Source organism: Orcinus orca, chromosome 6, assembly GCF_937001465.1.
Source record: "Orcinus orca chromosome 6, mOrcOrc1.1, whole genome shotgun sequence".
NCBI classification, from domain to species: Eukaryota; Metazoa; Chordata; class Mammalia; order Artiodactyla; family Delphinidae; genus Orcinus; species Orcinus orca.
Genome location: NC_064564.1, coordinates 64046662 through 64062717, shown reverse-complemented (window position 1 = coordinate 64062717; position 16056 = coordinate 64046662). Strand labels below are relative to the sequence as shown.

At 38.7% G+C, this 16056-nt stretch overlaps 1 protein-coding gene across 3 annotated transcripts in view; it reads left to right on the top strand.

Moving 5' to 3' along the window:
* Positions 1-16056, top strand: part of KDM4C (lysine demethylase 4C) — a 404294-nt gene that overhangs the window by 38807 nt on the left and 349431 nt on the right. The window contains exons 2-3 of one of the 3 annotated variants that reach the window (XM_004279122.3): positions 131-291; positions 6073-6248. In XM_004279122.3, coding sequence (XP_004279170.1) covers positions 148-291; positions 6073-6248 — 320 coding nt within the window. In that variant the 5' untranslated portion in view covers positions 131-147. Of the gene's footprint in view, positions 1-130; positions 292-6072; positions 6249-7226; positions 7456-16056 lie in introns of those variants that run through there. The other 2 variants (XM_033404418.2, XM_049711313.1) reach the window with 2 other exon arrangements.

Below are 16056 nucleotides of genomic sequence, written 5' to 3'. Positions count from 1 at the left end.
TGGTAGAAGGGAATGGTTAAGTAACTAGAAGAGTTTTTGCTGGAGGAGCTTACCTACTATTTGGGAGAAATGACCACTGACCTCACCACCCAATAACTCAGCACTGATGCCCGCATCATCTTCTCTGCAGAGACTGCCCCAGCCATCATGGAGGTGGCCAAGGTGGAGAGTCCGCTCAACCCCAGCTGTAAGATCATGACCTTCAGACCCTGCATGGAGGAATTCCGGGAGTTCAACAAATACCTCGCATACATGGAGTCTAAAGGAGCCCATCGAGCGGGTCTTGCAAAGGTGATTATCCTCAGATCTTTTAAGCCAGAAAATGATCACTTGGCCTTTCAGTTATGCTTAGTCTTCTTGATGTGGAAACTTGTTTCTTCCAAAGGAAGATATTTGCAAAATCTTTGTTCTTGTTAATCCATGAATGCAGTTAATGCCATGGGAAGCATTGATAGGCTTAAAGTAGAGGAGAGGAGGATATGGTGGCTTCTTGTTTGTTTACTTGTTATTTTTGTGACATTATTTTGATAAGATCACACTGGCTTCTACATCAAGAATGAATTTGAGGGGGAGGCAGAGCAGAAGCAGGGAGTCTTGTCAGGGGTAGTTGTGATGTGCTCAGGGACATAAGGGTGGTCCCTAAGGCGCTGAAGACTGCATTGCAGGGTTGCCCCCATAAGCCCAGAGTTAGAGCTTTGAAAGAGAGATTATCTAGATTTGAATTTAACCTGAGATAGGTATATCTTTCTATAATGGAAGTCTAGTTCAATTTAAAATTTTCCTCAAGCATAGATTTTATTGTTACTTGCTTTGTTTTGTTATTGTTCTAAACGTTAAGTTTATAATCTGGGTTTCTGTAGACTTGTTGGCATCACCACATAAATTCCTGAGCCCCAGCAGAGGCTTCTCTACTGTGGCTCGTCACGGGTTCTACTTGGAACCCCATCTCCGTGGAAGGTCCAGTAGCATTGAAAGCAGACAGTAGCCTCAGAGAGAACTTGCAGAACTGCAGGGGTTGGTGTTCAAGTCCTCCTCCTGCATCTGGACGCAGCTGCTTGTAACCTTGGACTATTCTGACATCTCCGCCTTGAAGTCTGTTATTTGATATGTATGGTTCAGGTCACTCCTAGAAAAGGTTTAAAATTTGGGGATGTTAAGTTGAGTGAAAGTTGATTAGGGGTGGGTGAGAGAAAAGGAAGATAAAGGTTTATAGTGAATTTCTCAGATGAGCTATCCTTACTTAATCTTTTCATTAGGTTTGCTCTTAAAAGATCTCATTTTTGGAACCTTAACATTTCTGGGTTGTCTTTGAGGAGGAAAAAAAATCAAGTTGAAGAGAATGATATTTCAGAATCATTTGACACACAGAATTTTGATCATAAACTTAAAATGAACCGGTTAGCAAGGTTTTGAGCTTTATTGGGCAGAAGGGTGTTAGGGTGACTGTCTGTCCTCTACTCTGGGCTCTGAATGCAGCCCTTTGTCCTGTTGTTCTCCCTCTTTTGTTGCCTGAAAACATATATCTTACTGTGTTCCACTGGGATTAGTGAATGTTCTGTGGTTGGGGGCACGTTTAGTAACCTTAGAAGAGGAAGCGGGCACTACCCTCACAAGGGAGCTGCAGGCACACAGAGGACACCTGTGCTGCCTTGGGTGTTCTCTGACAGAATGACGTTAATGAGAACGACAGTTAGTTTTCTGAATGTTGAACCAGACACACCTGAGTCCAGACTTTTTTTTTAAGTGAGACTCATTGACAAAGCTGGAGTTACTCATTTATTCAATCTCGTGGCAATTCCCTTTTACTTATACTAGGAATACAATAAACTGTTTTATTCCCAGTCATTTTTGCCAACTTTTACATCAAGTCACATGGACTCAGTTTCACCTGATTTCCTTCTTTTTCTGGAAGTTACAGCAATAGCAAATGTATAAAACTGCACCAAATCAAATCAAATTGTAAAGATCAAAACTGCATTAATGTTGCTAGTTTACTTTGAGGGCTCGCCCTGGGGAGCAGAACCACCTATGAAATTCTTTGTTGATGCACCATTTAATGAATTGGTCTTAATTTATTATTTGAAGAAAGTGGTTGAGAAATTCCAACAGTAGTGACTTTGGCCTCAGATTACAGTCTGTCTTGCTTGATAACATTTTTAAAAAAATCAATCAATTAATTAATTTTTGGCTGCGTTGGGTCTTCGTTGCTGTGCGCGGGCTTTCTCTGTTTGCCGCGAGTGGGGGCTGCTTTTCATTGTGGTGCGCAGGCATCTCACTGCGGTGGCTTCTCTTGTTGCGGGGCATGAGCTCTAGGCACGCGGGCTCAGTAGTTGTGGCTCGCAGGCTGTAGAGCGCAGGCTCAGTAGCTGTGGCGCACGGGCTTAGTTGCTCCGCGGCATGGGGGATCTTCCCGGACTCTAGGGATCGAACCCGTGTCCCCTGCATTGGCAGGCGGATTCTTAACCACTGCGCCACCAGGGTAGTCTGGTTGATGACATTTTTTTAGATTTATACTTGAGATTTAACTTTTTTTTTTTCCAGAGTGAGAGGTTTGACACCCTGACTTTTTGTCTAAAAAGTTGGTGGTCCAGGTGCGAAAGTGAAAAGTGACAGTGTCCTTAAATGTAAAACTTGTACTGTTTTTGTGGAGAAAGGTTATGATGAAGCATTATTATACGAGCAATGGCTAAATTCTTTGGCAGCAGTGTTCTGGACGTAGCCTGTTCTGGGCCTGAGGTTATGCATAATACAGAGCTTCACAAGTAGCCTAGCGGGTGCAGATAGCTATCTGTGCCCAAAGGTGAAGAAAGAGTGTGAGAAGCACCGCCCTTCCTCCTCCTGCTCCTTTCTCAGTTGGTAGATGATAGTAATAGCAACATAGTTCAGGATAAGTAGTGCAAATACAGATTGTAGCTGGACAATTTTTACTGGTATAGGGCCCAGGCTGGGGTCGGGGAAATGGTAATATGCAATATATATATATATGTATAAATATATATATATATAAAGTCCTAAGTATGTTGTGCTTACGATTCCTATGTAAGAAAATCTGATGTGTTAAGATTTAAAATTATAGTTAAAAAATAAGATTTTTGTTATACGCCTGAACTTACAGATTTTTAAAGTTCTGTCTGAACATTTTAATTGAAGTAAATGAACACACGCACAAAATATTCACAAAGGTAATATTTAGAGTTTTGTAAATGTATTCCTTGTTTAACTTGAGAGAAGAAAATTTGGTTCAGAATTTTTTGGGGGTGAAAAACTGCCTTGTTTTTCACAACACAGGAAAATATTTAACTCTAAACATAATATTGATTTTGATTGTAGATATATTTCTAAACAGGAGCCTGAATAAATCTATGTTTTATATTTTGGAATACTCACATTTATTTCTGATGAAGAAAAAGTTAGTATTTATAACACTCTTAAATACTGCCCTCTCCCCTTTCAATATGTGATCAAGACAATGTAATATGTTTATCCATATCCATTTGGTGCGATTGTCCATATGCTTTTAAGATACTGAATATGTATTTTTAGCTCATTTTAAGCTAACATACCTTGGAGAAAATAAAATGTATAATATTTCCATATTGCTGATGAAAATTAATTTTAGACTTGACTGCTCCCCCCACCTCTTTTTGAATTAATAGAGTCGTTTATCAGGTGTATAACATTGGCCAAGTCACTCCTTCCCCGACTCCAGGTTTTCTCATCTGACGAAGCTTGACTTAAAGCTTTCACAAAAGCTAGTTGCAGGTGCAGTGTAGATAAAATGTGAAAGACAAAACCTGAAAACTCTTAGAAAACAAAATAGAATGTATTCATGCCCTAGAGTAGGAAAATATATATTTTTTAAACAGAAGATCAAGGCAAAAAATGAAGAAATTGGATTATATTAAAGTTAAGAGCTTATGTTTATCAAAATATAGTTTAGAAGGTTGAAGGGAAAGTTACAGGGTAAGAGAAGATATTTGATATATGTACACACACATACATATAGATATTTGCAAATACACACACACACACATTCTTCTAAGAATAACCAGACTATATACAGAATCTCTATACATTAATAAGAAAAAGACTGACAGTGCCATAGTAAAATGAGCAAGAGGATTGAATAAGCACTTTACGAAAGAGGATATCTGTAGGGTCAGTGAATATATGAAGAGATTTCTTTAGTTATCAGAAAATGCAAATAAAATCCAACTTGAGTACCATTACACACCTTCCAGAAAGACTAAAATTTAAACGATCAACAATGCAAAGTGATGATGAAGATGTGGAGCAACAGGAACTTTCACACATTGCTGGCGGGAGTATGAAATCGTACAACCACTTTGGCAAAAGTTTGGTAATAACGATTAAGTTTGATCTGTACATATCCTATGTCCCAGTAGTTTCACTGTTAGGAGGGTCTGTGCGTGTGTGTATTTGAGAACCGTGTGCCCACATGCAGCAGAAGATGCATACAGCAATATTAATAGTGCTGTTTGCAGTTGCCAATAATTAGAAAAAAAACAAGTGACCACCAAGTAGTCACCCCTACAAATAAATATTTATACGAAGGCGTACTAAGTAGGAATGAAAGTCAATGAACTTCAGTTACCTAGGTCATCATATTTGAATCTCACAAAAAAATTGAGTAAAATATAAAAGATAAAGAATGTATGTATAGGGGGCTTCCCTGGTGGCATAGTGGTTGAGAGTTTGCCTGCTGATGCAGGGGACACGGGTTCGTGCCCCAGTCCGGGAAGATCCCACATGCCGCAGAGCGGCTGGGCCTGTGAGCCATGGCTGCTGAGTCTGTGCGTCTGGAGCCTGTGCTCCGCAATGGGAGAGACCACAGCAGTGAGAGGCCTGCGTACCGCAAAAAAAAAAAAAAAAAAAAAAAAGAATGTATGTATATATGGATGCTTATGTTTCTGTACATTTAAAAAACTGTTGTCAGGGTTTACACACAGACATGAAACTATAAAGCCCAGCAAGGAGATTAATAGCGTAAGTGCCATGATGGTGACCATCTTTTGAGTAAGAGGGGGATGTGTTTGGAAAAGGGTACCAGGATCTCTGGGGTGCCAGAAGTATCTTACTTCTCACACCTGAGCAGTGGGTACTCTGGTGTTTGCTTTATAATAACTCACAAAGCTACATATTTGTGATTATGCATTTTTTGTATGTGTGCTATCTATATTTTGCAATTAAATTTTTAAAAGAAGTTTGTCTTTAAAAATTAAGATAACTTCTAAAGGTGGATAAATTCCAGCTATAAACCATGACTCAATTCATAACTTGAGTCAATTCATAACATGACTCAATTCATAACTCAATTCATAACTTCCTTCTAATTTTTGATCATATGATTCTGTATTTTTGGTTTTACTGTTGATGATCTTTCCATTGTTAGTAATTAAGTGTTGAAATACTATGGGAAAGCAATGGTGTGCTGAGCTACTTCATACAGGCACATGAGAATTGAGAGTGCACATCTTTTCCAACCCCATGTTCAGTGACATCACATTGGTAAGCTCAAATTGGCCATGATGGGAGTAGTTACAACCATGGAAATAGGCAAAACCCACAAATCAGGGTTCCCCCACCTCCCTGGAAAGTTGTTGGTTAAACATTTACTTGCACACCACTCTGATTTGCCATATTGTGTGAGAGGCGTTTAAAGAAAAGGTATCAACTAAACCAATACTTACTTTTCTCATGGTACTATAAACAGCACTTGAACTCTAGCAAGTTATTTTACTTTTGTGTGTGTCTCTCAATTTTACCTTTAAAACAGAGGGGTTAACAGTAGCCACAAAAAAATAAGTTAATACAAGCACAGTATTTTGTATAGTAAGTACTCAGTAAATTTTGCTGTTTTAAAAAAGTCATGTCAGTAAGGTGAATATTTGGGAGAAGGCTAGCATTTCCTTTAATGTGAATCTTCACAGTTCTTTTACACATTTGTCATATAAATGCTGAGAAATGCTTCACTTGTATTCTGTTGGAATAGGAAAGCTAAATAACTACCTGGAATGTTTTCCAAATAATATTTCATTATTTTACTTTTAGGTTATTCCTCCTAAGGAGTGGAAGCCAAGGCAGTGCTATGATGACATTGACAATTTGCTTATTCCAGCGCCAATTCAGCAGATGGTCACAGGGCAGTCAGGACTGTTCACTCAATACAACATCCAGAAAAAAGCCATGACAGTGAAGGAGTTCAGGCAGCTGGCCAACAGTGGCAAGTGAGTAGATTCAGTTTACTATTTTTATTTCTTTCGAAGATATAGGTGAACATGGTAAGTAACCAAGTAGATGGGAGCTTGTGGTGAAAAGCAGGAGTCTTCTGCACAATCTCTTTCAGTCCTCATTTAACTGTTACTGTTTTCTGTTTTTCACGTGGTTGCCTGCCTACTTACTTTAGTTTACTGCTAGGGAAATTGTTCCTCGTTTTATCATCTCATTCATAATATTTGTAAATGGTTTTTTTCCTATCTTTTAGTTGCCATGAGTTTTTGATTCTACACTTGATTCATCTTTGTTAGGCAAATTTTCTTCTGTGTGTGACAATCTTTAAGTCTTTTTTTTTTTAAAATAGCATTCCTCTTTTTTAAAAAATTAATTATTTTTGGCTGCGTTGGGTCTTTGTTGCTGCGCCTGGGCTTTCCCTAGTTGGCATTGAGCAGAGGGCTACTCTTCGTTGTGGTGCGCGGGCTTCTTATTGCAGTGACTTCTCTTGTTGCAGAGCATGGGCTCCAACAAGTTTCCGGGGAGGTGGGGGAACCCTGATTTGTGGTTTTTGCCTATTTCCATGGTATAACTACTCCCGCACAGGCACGTGGGCTTCAGTAGTTGTGGCACGTGGGCTCAGTAGTTGTGGCTCGCGGGCTCAGTACTTGTGGCTCGTGGGCTCTAGAGTGCAGGCTCAGTGGTTGTGGCGCACGGGCTTAGTTGCTCCATGACATGTGGGATCTTCCTGGAGCAGGGCTCGAACCTGTGTCCTCCGCATTGGCAGGCGGATTCTTAACCACTGTGCCACCAGGGAAGTCCTGACAATGTTTAAGTCTTAAATGATAAGTTATATATATTAGAAGATGAGTAATTTAAAAAGAAAATCCTTGAATGACTTGAAGGGCCACCAGTATTGTGTTAGTCACCTGCTGCTATCTAACGAATCACCCCAAACCTTAGTATCTTAAATCAATAAACATTTAACATCTCAGTTTCTTAAGGTCAGGAATCTGGGAGTGGCTCAGCCAGGTGGCTGTGGCTCAGGGCCTCTCCTGAGGTTGCATTCAAGTTGGCTGGGGCTGCTGTCACCTGAAGGCTTGACTGTGACTAGAAGATTTTCTCCCAAGATTGCTCCCCTTACGTGGCAGTTGGCTGGAGTCCTGAGTCCTTTGCCACATGAACTCCTCCTCGTGTTGTGGCAGCTGGCTTCTTCCAAAGCAAGTGATCCAGGAGTTACCAAGATGAAGACACAATGTCTTTTCATGACCTGTTTCTTGACTGTCATTTCTGCCTTATTCTATTTGTTATAAGCCAAATGCAGCCCATACTTAAGGGGAGGAGAATTAAGCTGTAAGTTTTGAAGGGAGGTGTATCAAAGAATTTGTGGATATATTTTAGAAACTATCACAGTTATGATTGTTATTAAATTGCCCCCCCCCACTGTTTTTTTTTAAAGTTTCTGATATGGTGGTTAAGGCCTTAGATCAAAATATTAATCTGGAAAAAAAAATACCCCCCCAAAACCAACCAACCAATCATCCAGCCAAAAAACATCAGTGTCTAAATTCTCTGGATGGGTATTCATGAGATTAAGTCCTTTGGATAAATTTAGTTGATATCTTTTAAAAAAAATTTATATTTGACATAGTAAGCACTTGATGGTACTTGAAGAATCTTTTTTCTGTGTGAAGTTCCTATTATGGAGCATTCTGGCTAATCCAAAGCAATTAGACATTTTATAATTAATTCAAGTCCCTCTTGAATTTTTTTTTTAAACATCTTTATTGGAGTATAATTGCTTTACAATGGTGTGTTAGTTTCTGCTTTATAACAATTGAGTTTTTTTACATAGGCATTAGTAAAGCCTCCTTGTTTCAGATTTCATTGATTGAGAATGTGAAACTTTTATTTGGACTAGACTTGTTTGCTTTTATACTCTTTAAGAACTCTTTAATAAGTTCAATGCTAAAACAAGATTGCAGAAGCAATTTTATCCAACTTTTTTTTTTTCCTAACCCAGTGTTAGAAAGGTTATAGGGGTCCCAGAAGAAGAAGAGAAAAAGAAAGGGTCTGAGAAAATATTTAAAGAGATTATAGTCAAAGACTTCCCTAACATGGGAAAAGAAATAGTCACCCAAGTCCAGGAAGCATAGAGAGTCCCATACAGAATAAACCCTAGGAAAAACACACCAAGACACATATTAATCAAACTAACAAAAGTTAAATTCAAAGAAAAATTATTAAAAGCAACAAGGGAAAAACAAAAAATAACATACAAAGGAATCCTCATAAGGTTATCAGCTGATTTTTCAGTGGAAACTCTGCAGGCCAAAAGGGAGTGGCAGGATATATTTAAAGTGATGAAAGAGAAAAACCTACAACCGAGATTACTCTACCCAGCAAGCATCTCATTCAGATTCGATGGAGAAATCAAAAGCTTTTCTTTTTTTTTTAAAGATAATTATTTTATTTTTAAAAATATTTATTTATTTATTTTTGGCTGCCTTCCTTCTTCATTGCAGTGGCTTCTCTTGTTACGGAGCACGGACTCCAGTAGTTGTGGCACGTGGGCTCAGTAGTTGTGGCTCGTGGGCTCTAAAGCACAGGCTCTGTAGTTGTGGCACACTGGCTTAGTTGTGCTGTGGCATGTGGGATCTTCCTAGACCAGGGATCGAACCTGTGTCCCCTGCATTGGCAGGCAGATTCTTAACCACTGTGCCACCAGGGAGGTCCCTCAAAAGCTTTTCAGACAAACAAAAGCTAAGAGAATTCAGCACCACCAAACCAGCTTTACAACAAATGCTAAAGAAACTTCTCTAAGCAGGAAACACAAGAGAAGAAAAAGACCCACAAAAACAAACCCAAAACAATTAAGAAAATGGTAATAGGAACATACATATCGATAATAAGCTTGAATGTAAATGGACTAAATGCCCCAACCAAAAGACACAGACTGGCTGAATGGATACAAAAACAAGACCATATATATGCTGTTTACAAGAGACACACTTCAGACCTAGGGACACATACACACTAAAAGTGAAGGGATGGAAAAAGATATTCCATGCAAATGTAAATGAAAAGAAAGCTGGAGTAGCAATACTCATTTCAGATTAAATAGACGTTAAGATAAAGACTGTTACAAGAGATAAGGAGGGACACTACATAATGTTCAAAGGATCAATCCAAGAAGAAGATATAACAATTATAAATATTTATGCACCCAACATAGGAGCACCCGAATACATAAGGCAAATTCTAACAACCATGAAAGGAGAAATCGACAGTAACACAATAATAGTAGGGGACTTTAACACCCCACTTACACCAATGGATAGATCATCCAAACAGAAAATAAACAAGGAAACACAAACTTTAAATGGCACAATAGACCAGATAGATCTAATTGATATTTATAGAACATTCCACCCCAAAGTGGCAGAATACACTTTCTTTTCCAGTGCACATGGAACATTCTCCAGGATAGATCACATCTTGGGTCACATATCAAGCCTCCGAAAATTGAAGAAAATTGAAATTGTACATCTTTTCTGACCTCAACGCTATGAGATTGGAAATGAATTACAGGAAAAAAACCGTGAAAAACACAAATACATGGAGGCTAAACACTGCACTACTAAATAATCAAGAGATCACTGAAGAAATCAAAGAAGAAGTAAAAAAATACATAGAAACAAATGACAACGAAAGCATGATGACCCAAAACCTATGGGATGCAGCACAAGCAGCTCTAAGAGGGAAGTTTATAGCAATTCAATCTCACCTCAAGAAACAAAAATCTCAAACAATCTAACCCTACCCTTAAAACAACTAGAGAAAGAAGAACAAAGAAAACCCAAAGTCAGTAGAAGGAAAGAAATCATAAATATCAGAGCAGAAATAAATGAAATAGAAACGAAGAAAACAATAGCAAAGATCAATAAAGCTAAAAGCTGGTTCTTTGAGAACATAAACAAAATTGATAAACCCTCAGTAAGTGGTGCAGGGAAAACTGGGCAGCTACATGTAAAAGAATGAAATTAGAACACTACCTAATGCCATACACAAAAATAAACTCCAAATGGATTAAAGATGTAAATGTAAGACCAGACACTATAAAACTTTTAGAGGAAAACATAGGAAAAACACTCTTTGACATAAACCACAGCAAGATCTCTCTTGACCCACCTCCTAGAGTAACAGAAATAAAACCAAAAATAAACAAATGGGACTTAATTAAACTTAAAAGCTTTTACACAGCAAAGGAAACCATAAACAAGACAAAAGGCAACCCTCAGAATGGGAGAAAATATTTGCAAATGAAACAACAAAGGATTAATCTCCAAAATATACAAACAGCTCATGGAGCTCAATATCAAAAAACCAAACAATCCAGTTAAAAAATGGGTGGAAGACCTAAATAGGCATTTCACCAAGGAAGACATACAGATGGCTGAGAGGCACATGAAAAAATGCTCAGCATCACTAATTATTAGAGAAATGCAAATCAAAACTACAATGAGGGGCTTCCCTGGTGGTGCAGTGGTTGAGAGTCCGCCTGCTGATGCAGGGGACATGGGTTCGTGCCCCGGTCCGGGAAGATCCCACATGCCGCAGAGCGGCTGTGCCCGTGAGCCATGGCCGCTGAGCCTGCGTGTCTGGAGCCTGTGCTCTGCAACGGGAAAGGCCACAACAGTGAGAGGCCCGCGTACTGCAAAAAAACCAAAAAACAAAAAACTACAATGAGGTATCAGCTCATGCCAGTCAGAATGGCCATTATCAAAAAAGCGAGAAACAATAAATGCGGGAAAGGGTATGGTGAAAAGGGAACCGTCCTGCACTGCTGGTGGGAATGTAAATTGATATAACCACTATGGAAAACAGTATGGAGGTTCCTTAAAAAACTAAAAATAGAACTACCATATGACCCAGCAATCGCACTACTGGGCATATACCCTGAGAAAACCATAATTCAAAAAGAGACATGCACCACAATGTTCATTGCAGCTCTATTTCCAATAGCCAGGACATGGAACCAACCTAAATGTCCATTGACAGATGAATGGATAAAGAAGATGTGGCACATATATACAATGGAATATTACTCAACCATAAAAAGAAACGAAATTGAGTTATTTGTAGTGAGGTGGATGGACCTAGAGCTTGTCATACAGAGTGAAGTTAAGTCAGGAAGAGAAAAACAAATACCGTATGCTAATGCATACTATGGAATCTAAAAAAAAAAAGGGTACTGATGAACCTAGTTGCAGGGCAGGAATAAAGAGGTAGACATAGAGAATGGCCTTGATGACATGGGGTGGGAGGGCGAAGCTGAGGCGAAGTGAGAGTTGCATCAACATATATACACTATGGAATGTAAAATAGTTGGCTGGTGGGAAGCAGCTGCATAGCACAGGGAGATCAGCTTGGTGCTTTGCGATGACCTAGAGAGGTCGGATAGGGAGGATGGGAGAGAGGCTCAAGAGGGAGGGGATATGGGGACATGTGTATGCATATGGCTGATTCGCTTTTTTGTGCAACAGAAACTAACACGGTATTGTGAAGCAATTATACTCCAATAAAGATTTATTTAAAAAAAACCTATTAAATAGCTTAGTTCATTTAGTGGAACCTCTACTTGACTAGTTTGATATTTCAAGAGACTGTTTGTACTTGGAAATAATGAGATAATACTAGAAAATGTTGGTTAATATCCTTAAATATCATCATAATTATTATGAGAAAGTTTTGTGGGGTTTCAAAGGAAGGTAAACCTTCTGTGGTAGTTAATTGGAATGGTGTAATTTCATTTCATAGGTGCTACTGAGATGGATTTTGAAGGAAGGTCAGAAACGTTACAAAACTAATGTATGCTTATTTAAAAATTCAAACATTATAGAAATGCGTAATTTCAACTCCCAGAGACAATCATTTTTAATAATACATGGCGATTCAAAATATTGATGAGTACAGAGTCTCAAAGTCCTGTGTTCTCTTGTCACGGAGAAACTTTGATTATCATCTCTAGCGCATTTGATTATCGTAGCATGGTGTCAGTTTTCTATTTAGAGGGAATTTATCTTACTAGGCACTTACTTTATTCATATCTCTGTTTTTTATTCTGGTGGCTTAGTTGTAGATTGGCTCTTCCTGAAGGTAGCCGTTCAGCTGACAGTCTCTGTTTTGTGTTCCACTGGGTACCCAGTGCTTGGTACAGTATCTGGGACATGGTAGGTGCTGTTGCAATATATGTTGAAAAAATAAATAGTGTCATGAAGCTAAAATATACTTGAAGTAGTATAAATTATTAAACAGATTGTAAAGATTTACTTATTAACAGAATATACATTTCTTGATATTCTGAAGTTCAAAGATAATTTAAAAAATAGTGGACTCTAGGGACTTCCCTGGTGGTCCAGTGGTTAAGAACCCATGCTTCCAATTCAGTGGGCTCAGGTTCCATCCCTGGTTGGGGAACTAGGATCCCACATGCCACGTGGAGTGGTCAAAAAAAAAAAATAGTGGACTCTTTTTTCGTTACAAAATATGACTATCATGAGAAATTGTCTGAAAGATTATTTCCAGATTAAATGTCATTTCTTTCAAAGTTGATGTGTCTTTTGAGTTGCATTAATTTCACTATAATTTTTGTAACGTTGTTACCTTTTTTTTTTTTTTTTTTTTTTTGCGGTACGTGGGCCTCTCACTGTTGTGGCCTCTTCCGTTGCGGAGCACAGGCTCCAGACACACAGGCTAAGTGGCCATTGCTCACAGGCCCAGCCGCTCCGCGGCATGTGGGATCCTTCCGGACCGGGGCACGAACCCGTGTCCCCTGCATCGGTAGGCGGACCCTCAACCACTGCGCCACCAGGGAAGCCCCTGTTGTTACCTTTGAAATTTATATTTTTATATTTCCTCTGTGAGTTTCATATGAAAATTTATTTCAAATGCCAGTGAAATGGGTTTTAAGCCTCAAGCCAAGGCTCTACTTGTCCACTCACAGCTACACTAGGAGCACATGGTCTTCGTAACAGTTATGGAATGGTCCTAAGATGGGACTAATTTTCATGGTAGGCAAGAGGCATTTTTCTGGTCTTTCTGTTCATCTGTTCTCCTTCAGTACATGCCCTTGCATAGGTACACAGTACATAATGTGCTTGGTGGTAGAGAGGATAACATGCTCATTTGGTTAATAACATAACTTAGTCCAAAGAAAATCTGGAGACCTCCAACATATCTTTACTATAAAAGGTTGTGGAGGTGAGTAATATGCTGCTTCCCATCGCTTACATTGTTGATCTGTACTTTCTTCTAGCCATGGAGCTAAGTGCTTTACAGAATTATCTGATGGAGTCTTCACAACAGCTCAATTGTTATTATCCCTGTTTTATACAGGAGTAACTGAGGTCCAGAGAGATTCAGTCTCCTGTCCTGGGTTATGTAGCTTATAAATGGCAAAGCCTGGATTTAGATCCAAGCAGTCTGGTTCTGGAGCCCTGTCTCTTAACAACTGTGCTATAGTGAATGAAAGGTTCTGGGTAAGAAGTGTGGTTGAATCAGTTTTGAGCAAGTTGATGCTGGATTTGTGGAATAGGCGTGATTGTTTGGCAGTCCATTAGGGATGGAAACTGTAGCCAGGTTTCATTAGAATCAGGTACCAAGTAAGTGAACTGGTCCCTTTTTCCAAGTTTAGTATCAGTGTTGGTTTCAAATATTCAGGGATTTTAGACTTTAACCTCAATAGCTAATACCCAACTATAGCTTTCTCTCTAAGAGTTATGGGTTGCTAAAAATTGATCCTGACTGGGTGAGTATATGGTGATAGATTCTTTAGGTCTTCTCATAGTGAAAGGCAGTTTAGGCTTTCAATTTCTAAAATCTAAGAAGTTTCTTTAGAAGTCATAATAAACAGCATCTTTGCTACCTGTTTTTGTCACCTGACTCTGACCTCTGGTTAGCTTGTTTAGCTTGTGCCTGGAATGTCTGTTACTACTGGAACCCTCTAATCAAAGCATTAGAATGAAGTGGAGTGGATTCTTTCACGCCCATCCTTTTTATTTTTGGTTGCCCTGTGAGATTAAATCTGTAAATTACTCTTTATTTCAAATCCAGTTGTTAAATTGTTTGGCATTCTCGCTTATTGCTTAGATAACCAGTTTGGCATCCCCAGTGCAGTAGATGTAGATGTTGCTTGTTCTATAATTCTTCAATCTAAAATGTCCAGTAGGCTTGATAGGGATTGCTGCTTCTGCTAAACACCTTTTTCACTATGTGTGTTCCATTGCTTTCTCAGTTTGTTGATTTCTTTGCTAATTTTTTTTTCCTGTAGAAACATTGTGGTTTTTTTTTTTTTTTTGGTAATAATATAAGATTATTGTTCAAAATCCAAAATAATACAGAGAAGTACCTTTCTGTAATTCCTATGTAAGAGATAACCATTAGTATTAATAGTTTAGAGTATATTTCTTTCTGGCCATTTAATGTACAGTTACAGATCTTTTTTTTTTTTTTTTTTTTTTGCGGTACGTGGGCCTCTCACTGTTGTGGCCTCTCCCGTTGCGGAGCACAGGCTCCGGACGCGCAGGCTCAGCAGCCATGGCTCACGGGCCTAGCCACTCCGCGGCATGTGGGATCCTCCTGGACTGGGGCGCAAACCCGTGTCCCTTGCATCGGCAGGCGGACTCTCAACCACCGCGCCACCAGGGAAGCCCTACAGATCTTTTTGTTATGTAAATAGGATCATAGTATTTTTACTGTTCTGTAATCTGCTTTATTCACTGTGGAAAGATTTTAATGTCAATATACAGAAAGATCTGCCTTATTTTGTGTTCTTTTATTTAACATAGTCCTAGTTGCTGGACGTAAGCTTGAGGTTTCAGTTAATGCTGCAGCAACATCCTGGGTCATATATCATTGTATACATCTCTATGTTGAGATGAATTTCTAGAGTTGAATTTTAGGGTCAAAGGGGCATTTTTTTTTTTTTTTTTTTTTTTTTTTTTGTGGTACGCGGGCCTCTCACTGTTGTGGCCTCTCCCGTTGTGGAGCACAGGCTTCGGACTCGCAGGCTCAGCGGCCATGGCTCACGGGCCTAGCCGCTCTGCGGCATGTGGGATCCTCCCGGACCGGGGCACGAACCCGTGTGCCCTGCATCGGCAGGCGGACTCTCAACCACTGCGCCACCAGGGAAGCCCAAAGGGACATTTTTTAAGGCTATTGAAAAATTATACTCTGATACCAGTATATACCCCGACTCCAGCTGTGTAAGAGAAGTTTCATTCTTTACCACCATTTATATATTAAGCATTTGCCAATCTGATAGGTGCAAAATATCTTATTTTAGTTCTACTTTCTTGGATTTTTAGTGAGATTGTCCTTTGTCAATTTTTCTATAGAAAAATATAAGAAATTTTAAGTGAATTACATATAATTAATAATAAATATTAAATTATATATAACAAATTACATATATTCTAAGTTATATGTTTTGTCTTTGTAAGTCTTTTATTCTAAGTTATATGTTTGTCTTTTACATGTAAATCTCTAAAATGTCCTAGTATAGTATAATTGGTTAAAGATTTTAGAAAATATTTTGAAAGCTAAAATAATATTAAGTAGTTTTCTATTGTTGATACTTTCATAAAAATATTTTTCTTATTCATCAAAAAATGAGTTTTTCATATAGTTATTTAGGAATCTTAGAGTCTTCAGAGATCTATGATAAACACATGTATATATTTACTTGTCAGATTTGACAACATGAGCTGCTGCAGTGTTTTCATTTTGAAAGAATTTTGTTTAGAAAGTGATTTAAATCAAATG